This window comes from Meles meles, chromosome 14, assembly GCF_922984935.1.
Source record: "Meles meles chromosome 14, mMelMel3.1 paternal haplotype, whole genome shotgun sequence".
Classification (NCBI taxonomy): Eukaryota; Metazoa; Chordata; class Mammalia; order Carnivora; family Mustelidae; genus Meles; species Meles meles.
This window is the reverse complement of record NC_060079.1, coordinates 22,350,873-22,361,794: the sequence shown is the minus strand read 5'-3', so window position 1 is coordinate 22,361,794 and position 10,922 is coordinate 22,350,873. Positions and strand designations below refer to the sequence as shown.

General features: G+C 35.5%; 1 protein-coding gene across 3 annotated transcripts in view; it reads right to left on the bottom strand.

Annotated features, from left to right (window-relative positions):
• Nucleotides 1–18: 18 nt before the first annotated feature.
• The window catches only part of NEK5 (NIMA related kinase 5), a 63,003-nt gene continuing 52,099 nt past the window's right edge, over nucleotides 19–10,922 (bottom strand). For all 3 annotated transcript variants that reach the window (XM_046028172.1, XM_046028170.1, XM_046028171.1), the window contains 2 exons: nucleotides 8,518–8,623; nucleotides 19–393 (listed from right to left, as the gene is read on the bottom strand). In XM_046028172.1, coding sequence (XP_045884128.1) covers nucleotides 126–393; nucleotides 8,518–8,623 — 374 coding nt within the window. In that variant the 3' untranslated portion in view covers nucleotides 19–125. The remainder of the gene's footprint in view (nucleotides 394–8,517; nucleotides 8,624–10,922) is intronic.

Here is a 10,922-nt window from a genome sequence, read left to right as displayed (position 1 = left end):
ACCCAATTAAAAAAACAATAAATCCCTGGGATTGCTAGAAAACTCTAACAAAATGAATGTTTATTACTTGGACCCAACCAGATACTAATAGATACTAACTTATCACTTAAGAAAAAGTGCAATAATCACATTTGTATATTTTGATGGGTTGTTGATGTTCCTTGGTTTTCACCTGCAATGCATAGTTTGTCGTCAGCTCGAGTAGAAATATTCTCTAAATTTTCATTTAATTCTGTATATTTCTGGGTGCTTATCTTCTCTCCTCCTAATTTTTCAGCACCCTTAGAGAAACCAGGAGTCTCTTCTCTTTTTTCTTCCTCTTTGGAAGGAGTAGGTTTTTCCAGAGATTCAACTACTTCATTTCTCAATTCATCTTCAGATTCTTCAAAATTTCTGAAAATAAGAGGTTAAAAATCAACTTTATAATATCAAAACAATGAAAAATACATATGAAAGTAGTTTTCCATCTCACTTCCCACCCCCACTAAAGCAATTTAATAGTTGCGTTTTCACCCAGGTAATGAATTATTTATTATATCAGTCTGGCTTTCCAGCCCGACTAAAAAAAAAAAAAAAGCCAATATTGGGATAATCAGTATTCTGTTTACTTGGACTTGTGTTCAACAACCTTTATTATATTTGTTAATACCCATCTACTCTTAAAAGGAGAGGAAGAGATAAGAGAAAAGAATAAAACAGCTGCCATATAGTGTGCCCTTACCATACACCAGCAACTAAAGCACTAAAGCACTTTACACATACGATATTTCATCTAATACAACACTTTGAGGTAGAGATTCTCACCATCAATTTATAACGAAGCTGAGGCTCAGAGAGGTTAATGAAACCTGCCCAAGGTCTCACAGATACTGATCAGTAGGACTAGGAATCGAAATTGTATCTAAGACCTCAGCATGGATATGCTCAGAAGGGAAGAAGGCAGGAGACCACGAAAACCATCTCAATGATCCCTAATATTTACATGGTAAGTAAAGAGGCTGAGGAAGATCTGGTAGGAGCCAAGAAAGTGTTAATCATGGACGCCAAGGAGGCAGAGAATTTCCAGATAGGGAGCAGCCAAATAAGAATAAGTCAGAAATGACAGTTGGACCTGGCAATTTCAAGGTAATAGATGACCTTTGCAAGAACATTTCAGCGTGCTATGTGGCAGGAACCATCAGGGGATCAAGAAAGCAATAGGAGGTAAGCAAGCGGTGACAAGGAGCTTAAACTCTTTTGAGGGGAGACTGGCTCTGAACAGATGGTGTTAAGAAGATGAGGGCAATGATTTTTTGGTGTCTCAAGAAGGGACAGATTTGGGCATGTGTATATCCTGAGAGGAGGTAGGTAACAGATGTTAAAAATATAGGAAAAGGACAGATAATAGATAGGAACACATTTTCTAAGAAAGGCTGGGATCCAGAACACCTGTGCCAGGATGTGCTTTCAGCAGGAAAGGAGACAGTCTTTTGTCTCAGAAGGAAGACAGGGAAAGAGAAGGCAATGAGGACTCATGTGGATAGAGAGAAGTTATGAAACTAGACAAGACCATTCCACTTAACAACCCATGTATTATCTCTATGAAGTAGGAGGCATGGTCACATGATGAGAGTGAGGTGGATGGGGGTTAGCCTAATGGGTGGAGGGTTTGGAAGGAAGCAAACCAGGCATCGGATTGCCAGATACCAAATAGGACCTCACTAAAATTAGAGATTATTAATTTGGGGTAGACCAGCAACTAGAGTTCCCACTGTGAAGCTATCATTCCTGAGGTACGTGTTTACATGAGATCCTCCCTTTATCTTCATTCCTTTGTAGTTTAAAGTATAATGTGTCTAGGTGTGAATTTCTTTTCATTGTTCCTCCTTGGTTATTGTTTTACTTCCCAGATATCACAATTTATGGCTTTCAATGATTATAAAAAGTTCACAGCTCTAATTGCTTTGAATATTGCTTTTCTCCGATTCTCTTCTTCTGGAACTCCTTTTAGATGTATGTTGGACCTTCATGACTCAACTCTTTCACATTTTCCATCATTTTTTGCTTCAGGTCTGTCTTGCAGTTCTTAAGGCCCTCATTAACGGTACCTATTCTGTATTTAAACTGTCATTTGATTTCTCTTAGTAGATTTTTTTCATTTCTAGAAGTTCTGTTTGGTTAATCATCAGATATTCCTGCTCCTTTCTGATAGATCTGCTTTTTTCTTACATTTCCATTCCTTACTTTGATTAAATAATTTAAAATGCACAGTTTTAATTATTATAGAAATATTAAATATTCATAGGATAATTATATTATCTGAAGTTCTTTATGGTCTAATTCAGCTATTTTTTTGTGCTTGCTGTCTCTCATAGTGGATTCTATTTTTAGTTGTGAACTCATGTTCAGCAGTGCCTTAGTGAGAAACTTCAGTGTAGCCTGGGTTACAGTTATATCCCTCCAGAATGTTTCATATTTATTTCTTCTAGAGATCCCAGAGTATTATGATTTCTTACTATTAATTTTAATATTGATTTCTCAATATACATGTTTCCAGACAGCCAAATATTGTAAATTCAAACTCTAAACCCAAGTGAAGAATTCTTCTCCCAGAGATTAAGACCAAACAGACAAGCTATATTACTGAGATTTTTTTTCCTTTGCACTTTCCCTTGCACTGAAGTGTAGCTCTTCAAGGGCTCCAGCTAGCAAGAATGTAAGGGAACACACCGAAGAAAACGAAACCTGTTAGATATGCAGGAGGTGCAGAGAGATAAAAAGGGAAGGAAGAAAATTTAAAAACAAAACACAGGGATGCCTGGGTGGCTCAGTGGGTTAAAGCTTCTGCCTCCTGGGATCAAGCCCCGCATTGGGCTCTCTGCTCGGCGAGGAGCCTCCCCCCGCACCACAGCTTCCCTCTCTGTCTGCTTATGATCTCTGTCTGTCAAATGAATAAATAAAATCTAGAAAAAATAAAAATAAAAACAAAACACAAAACTTCTAAAACAAAATGATCCTGTAAACTAAAATTCCAAAATACATGAATAAATACAATGGTAAGAGAAAGATGAACAAAAAGAAAAAATTTTAAGTGGGACCAGGAACAAGGTCTAGATGGAATTACTCTTAGGGAAAATTTTGATAACACTTTTTAAGTTTGCTCAAAAAAGTAAAGAACAGCATCCATTTTTAAATGTTTTCAAATTACGGTAAATAATTATGCAATAATGAAACAAGAGCATCTAAAAATATGAACAAACAAATATAATTCTTAGGAGATATATAATCATTTAAATTAAAAACTTAATAGATGATACCCAGATAGTTTTGAAAATAGTATTTACAAAGTCACCTAGAATGGGACAAAGAGATAAATAAAAAATATGAAAGTGGGGTGCCTGGATGGCTCAGCGGGTTAAAGCCTCTGCCTTCGGCTCAGGTCATGATCCCAGGGTCCTGGGATCGAGCCCCGCATCCGGCTCTCTGCTTAGCTGGGAGCCTTCTTCCTTCTCTCTCTCTCTCTCTGCCTGCCTCTCTGCCTACTTGTGATCTCTATCTGTCAAATAAATAAATCTTTAAAAAATTATATGAAAGTATTATTAGGTGTTATTTGGGACACATTGAGAAACTCCAAAACATATCTATTTGGAGTACCAAAATGGACAAAATAAGAAAAGCAACACTTGGAAAAATAATGGGTAAAATTTTCCAGAACTCAAGACAGTCATGGGTCTCCAAAGAAAGTGAGCCAAGCAAGATAAAAGAGAAGTCCAGACCAGACATACAACAGTGAAACATAAGAACATAAAGATAAAAGAACATTACAGATGTGCCGGGGATAAAGTTAGCATATCTATAGAGGGAAAACAATTAGCATTTTTCTCATCAACAGTGATAAATATCAGGAGAACAATCATTGTCAACCTAAAATTGTATACCCAACTAAATTAAAACAATTTTTAAAAATTAGATATGCAAACAATAAAAGTGTTTACCAGCCACTGAACTATCTTAAAGAATTTTTAGAGGATATACAACAGCAAGAAAACTGAAACCAAAGGAAAACCACAGACTAGAAAAAAAAAAAACATGGCAAGTTCAGAAAATGATAAACTACAATGAATGGCAAATTAAGTTTGAGAATAAAAAATGTTATTTTTTATTTTTAAAAAAAGGTAAAATAGGATTATATGATTTGATATCTCAAACTTAGAATGTTTCAAACTTTAAAAAAAGGGTATAGGAGCAGGATGGGCAGGAAAGAACAACACTGAACATTGTTAAGCTGTATGATGGATACATAAGGGTTCATTACACTGTGCACTCTACTTTTACTATGTTTAAAGTTTTCCACAATAAAAGGTGTTTTTTAAGTAAAATTGTAACTCTAGGTAACGATATCAGGATGGAAGCGTTTTAGTGGTTAGATATGTTTGTCATATTTGTGAGGAAAAAAGAACACTGGACAAGTTTTGAATTTGTTGTATCAATCCATAGGGAGTACATAAAAACTAGATAGTAAAAGAATAAAAATATAATCTGTATCTTCAAAACTAGTATAGAGGAGACTAGAGTAATATAGAAAAGTTTGTCAATGTAACAAAAGGTTAGACAAGAAGAGGGGAAGGAAATGACAAATGAAAGCAAACAAAAAACACAAAATCAAGCTAAAACATAAAGCCAAATATGTCAATAATTCTAGCGACATTTATTATATTAAACTAATTAGGAGGCAGAGGTTATCACAGGACAAGAAGCATATCAATCAGCTACATGCATTTTATAAAAACACATTATAATGAAACCACACAGAAATAATGAAAATAAAATTTAAAAATACACATCAGCAAAATCCTAAAAAATATAAAATAATTGAAAAGTTATAATAGCAATGTCAGTATCCAACAAAATAGAATTTAAGGCAAACAGTTTTAATAGGAACAAAAATTAAAACACATAATGTAAAAAGGGAGGAGTATGCTACCAAACTGATAGAAAAATCATAGTTTCTATGTATTTAAAGTACATCAAAATGAGATAGAAATTTGAGGAGAAATAATCATAGCCACAAACCCAGTTGAAGATATTAATGTACTTCCACTCAGAAGTGATAAGGGGTGGGGGAGCTATAGAGCAGTTTCACAAAAAAAAAAAAAAAAAAAAAAAAAGTGTTTTAAGCTTGATAATAATATAGAACATATGTGCCCCCCGGAATAATAAGAATATGCATATTTTCAAGTACATGTGTAACAGTCATAAAATTGACCCTGTACTGAATAGTAAAGGGAGTACCAATAAACTTTTTTAAATCACTAAAATTCAATTGATGGTCTCTGTCCAAAGTACAAGTAAATTGGAATTTCTGATTTTAGAAAGTGATGAAAAATTAGTCAGAAACTTCAAATTTGACTCATACCATTAAGAAAATGAATAAGAAAACCCAGACAGTGAGAAAATAACGACAAAATATAGACATCTAACAAGGAACTGGTAGCAAGGATATATAAATAATGCCTATGACTCAAAAACTACCAAGATACCACATACACCCATTAGATTGACTAAATTTTTAAAAAGAGACCATACCAAGTGTTGGTAAAGATGTAGAGCAACTAGAACACTTAGGCACTACTTTTGGGAATATAAAATGGCCCAACCACTTTGGGAAATAGCTTGGCAGTTTATTAAAAAACTAAACATTCACCTACCACACAACTCGGGCATTCTATTCCTATGGTTTTACTCATGAGAAATGAAATTTATATCCACACAAAGACATGTACATAAATATTCATAGCAGCTTTATTTATAATAACCAAAGACTAGAAACAACCCAAACATCAGTCAATAGATGAATATATAAATAAATTGTGGTATATCTGTATAAGGAATATTACGTAGCAATAAAGAGGAATGACCTATTGATACCTATTGATTTGGATGAATCTCAAAATTATTATTGAACAGTAGGGCTTCCAGGGAAACCTAAAAAAAAGATTTGTGGATCTGGCTTTTGTCAAATAAAGGGAATACCAGTAAGATTTGTGGAACCCTCCAGATTTTCAAAAGAAATATTTATGCAGAATCATAACCAGTTTGGACCCAAAGGGACACAGACAATCCTAATTGAAAAGAGACTGCTGGACTCCAAAATGCTACAGGCAGGAAGCAGGTTAAGAAAATTCTCTCCTCCCTTCCCTCTTTCCCTTCTTTATTTGCTAGGCAGGTTGGTTATGGAAAAATAAACAAGTAAGACTAGATAGAAAAATACTGGAAAAGGAGAGCATTTAAGGGAACTATCTTTCCAAAATAACAATTCATATTATAAACAACATGTTTATAATACAATAATTGCACTAGAAAGAATGAGTTGGATGCAAGTATATATTAAAAAAGTAGTAATCATAGAAATGGCATTTCAAGTTGTTAGAAAAATGAAGATTTTCAATAAATGTTGTTGGAATAAGTAAGGAGTTATTTGGAAAAAAGGAAAGTTGGAGCCATACTTTGCAGTGTAGTATAAGTGAAATTCAAGAGGAATATATTATTTAACTAGCTAAAAACTAAATCATAAAAGTACTAAAAAAATACTGGTACCATTTCTTATAATTGGTAAACCTAACTAGATAAAAATGAGAAATTTCTACATGGCACAAGCCACTATAAATAAAATCAAAAGGCAAACAAGGGCACCTCGGTGGCTCAGTGGGTTAAGTCGCTGCCTTTGGCTCAGGTCATGATCTCGGGGTCCTGGGATCGAGTCCCGCATCGGGCTCTCTGCTCAGCAGGGAGCCTGCTTCCCTCTCTCTCTCTCTGCCTGCCTCTCTATCTACTTGTGATCTCTCTCTGTCAAATAAATAAATAAAATCTTTAAAAAAAAAAGGCAAACAAAAAGCTGGGGAAGATATTCTAGAGTCATATTGTAGATAAAAGATCAATTTCCCTGAAATGCAAAAGTTTTCCCAAATCAACAAAATGTTAATAGTCTAATTTTTTTAAGATTTTATTTTTTATTTGACAGAGACACAGTGAGAGAGGGAACACAAGCAGGGGGAGTGGAAGAGGGAGAAGCAGGCTTCCCGCTGAACAGGCAGCCCAACACAAGGCTCAATCCCAGGACCCTGGGATCATGACCGGAGCCAAAGGCAGACGCTTAATAACTGAGCCACCCAGGCACCCCCAATTACCTAATTTTTTAAATAGCTAAGGCTATGAATAAATTTTCCCCAATGAGGAAATAAAGATGGTTATTCAGCATATGGAAAGACAACCTTACTCAAAAAAGAAATGCTAATTAAAACTAACCTGAAACATCATTTTGAACCTATCAATTGTGCAATGATCCATAAGTTTGGTAACACACTAAGCAAGAAAACGTGCAAGTAGGCAGGCACCTCCATACTCTGTCAGTGGAAGTGTCTAGAGGTGTAACCTCTGTGAAGGACAACGGGACAATAGCCAATTACAAACATCCATATTATTCGACCCAATAGTTGACTTTCCTGGGTATTTAAACTGCATGTATACTACTATTTGTAAGTCATGATAGGTATTCAGGCTACGGTGGAAAGTGATAGAGGAAAATTGCAGGATAGCACATATGTTAGGAAACTGTTTCTATAAAAAAAGAAAAAGAATATACACATGTACAAGATCTACAGATTGGCTTACAGTTTAATGGAGTTCCTCAGGAGAAATGTGCACAAGAGGTATATCCGATTGGTTGATTCTGGAAGGGGAATTGTGTGGCTGAGGTAAAGAGATAGCAAGAAGACTATGAAAAGAGTATAACTTCTGAATTTGGAGCCATGTGAGGGTATTACCTATTTAAAAAGTAAATTATAAAATTTTTAAAATTCAAAGGACTCCAAATTTTAGAACTAATAAAAGAGTTCAGTAAGGTTATAAGATACAACATCAATAATGTTCCACATGCTAGTAGTAGCCAAGTTGAAACACAGTGAAAGAAAAACAGCTCCATCAATAATGACAACAGCAACAACAACCAAGTTAAGTGGTACCTCTGTTGTGAATAAAATTACAAAAATACCAAAGGGTATTTTAAGAAAAGACATAAAGAGACGCCGAGCTATACTACATTCATGGATGTTCAGATTCATGATCGTAAAGATGTCAAATCTTACAAATTAATCAACAAATGTAATCCCATTTTCAGAATCCCAACAAAGTTTTTCATGACACTTTATAAGAAAATGCAAAGATAATGTGATAAGTAAAGGGCAACAACAGCTGAGATAATTTTGAAGAAAAAGATATGGAGACTAGAAGCAGGTATGGGACTAGGCCTACCAGATACCAAAAGATATGGTAAAGGCACAGTAATTTAAGACAGAATATCACTCATGCTGAGATAGGAAACAATGTCATTGGGAAAGAACAGAGAGCCCAGAAACAAACCCTTGTGTGAGTGAAACTTGGTCTCCTCAGCTAGGTCTGAGACTCTTGTCCATATCTCAGCAATAGCATTTTAACTTTCCACCAGTGCTTCATTCAGGTATCCAGACAGGACCTACTTACGTATCATCATCGTGAGATCTTGGTTGTTTCTCATCTACTTCAATGCCAGAGGCAATTTCCATATTCCGCTCATTTTCTTTAGGAAGCCTTTGTTCTAATGTTCCCACTGTTAAAGAAACAACAGAAAGATTAAAGTCTCCCAGCCTGTGACATGATGTGGGGTGTATACCCCAAATCCTGTACTGGACATCACCCATGAAGGTTGTAAACCTTCAAATGGTTTCCATTAGAACAGAGATGATGTCAGGTTTTTTTCCTATATAACTTCAACCTCGCTGCAGTCAAGAGCAATGTAGAGACAGATTTTCCTAAAATCTCAAAAGCTAAAAGAGTTCACAAAAGAATTAAAAATGCTGGCTTCATCAACAAGGAAATAAAGGCCTTAAATGACACACTGGACGAGATGGACATCACAGATATATTCAGAACATTTCATCCCAAAGCAACAGAATACACATTCTTCTCTAGTGCACATGGAACCTTCTCCAGAATAGATCACATCCTGGGTCCTAAATCAGGTCTCAACCGGTATCAAAAGATTGGGATCATTCCCTGCATATTTTCAGACCACAATGCTCTGAAGCTAGAACTCAATCACAAGAGGAAAGCTGGAAAGAACCCAAATACATGGAGACTAAACAGCATCCTTCTAAAGAATGAATGGGTCAACCAGGAAATTAAAGAAGAATTGAAAAAATTCATGGAAACAAATGATAATGAAAACACAACAGTTCAAAATCTGTGGGACACAGCAAAGGCAGTCCTGAGAGGAAAATATATAGCGGTACAAGCCTTTCTCAAGAAAGAAGAAAGGTCTCAAGTACACAACCTAACCCTACACGTAAAGGAGCTGGAGAAAGAACAAGAAACAAACCCTAAACCCAGCAGGAGAAGAGAAATCATAAAGATCAGAGCAGAAATCAATGAAATAGAAACCAAAAAAACAATAGAAAAAATCAATGAAACTAGGAGCTGGTTCTTTGAAAGAATCAATAAGATTGATAAACCCCTGGCCAGACTCATCAAAAAGAAAAGAGAAAGGACCCAAGTAAATAAAATCATGAATGAAAGAGGAGAGATCACAACTAACACCAAAGAAATACAGACAATTATAAGAACATACTATGAGCAACTCTACGCCAACAAATTGGACAATCTGGAAGAAATGGATGCATTCCTAGAGACATATAAACTACCACAACTGAACCAGGAAGAAATAGAAAACATGAACAGGCCCATAACCAGTAAGGAGATTGAAACAGTCATCAAAAATCTCCAAACAAACAAAAGCCCTGGGCCAGATGGCTTCCCAGGGGAATTCTACCAAACATTTAAAGAAGAACTGATTCCTATTCTCCTGAAACTGTTCCAAAAAATAGAAACGGAAGGAAAACTTCCAAACTCATTTTATGAGGCCAGCATCACCTTGATCCCAAAACCAGACAAGGATCCCACCAAAAAAGAGAACTACAGACCAATATCCTTGATGAACACAGACGCAAAAATTCTCGCCAAAATACTAGCCAATAGGATTCAACAGTACATTAAAAGGATTATTCACCACGATCAAGTGGGATTTATTCCAGGGCTGCAGGTTTGGTTCAACATCCGCAAATCAATAAATGTGATACAACACATTAATAAAAGAAAGAACAAGAACCATATGATACTCTCAATAGATGCTGAAAAAGCATTTGACAAAGTACAGCATCCCTTCCTGATCAAAACTCTTCAAAGTGTAGGGATAGAGGGCACATACCTCAATATTATCAAAGCCATCTATGAAAACCCCACCGCAAATATCATTCTCAATGGAGAAAAACTGAAAGCTTTTCCGCTAAGGTCAGGAACACGGCAGGGATGTCCATTATCACCACTGCTAGTCAACATAGTACTAGAAGTCCTAGCCTCAGCAATCAGACAACAAAAAGAAATTAAAGGCATCCAAATCGGTAAAGAAGAAGTCAAACTATCACTCTTCGCAGATGATATGATACTATATGTGGAAAACCCAAAAGACTCCACTCCAAAACTGCTAGAACTTGTACAGGAATTCAGTAAAGTGTCAGGATATAAAATCAATGCACAGAAATCAGTTGCATTTCTGTACACCAACAACAAGACTGAAGAAAGAGAAATTAAGGAGTCAATCCCATTTACAATTGTACCCAAAACTATAAGATACCTAGGAATAAACCTAACCAAAGAGGCTAAGAATCTATACACAGAAAATTATAAAGTACTCATGAAAGAAATTGAGGAAGACACAAAGAAATGGAAAAATGTTCCATGTTCCTGGATTGGAAGAATAAATATTGTGAAAATGTCCATGCTACCTAAAGCAATCTACACATTTAATGCAATCCCTATCAAAATACCATCCATTTTTTTCAAAGAAACGGAAC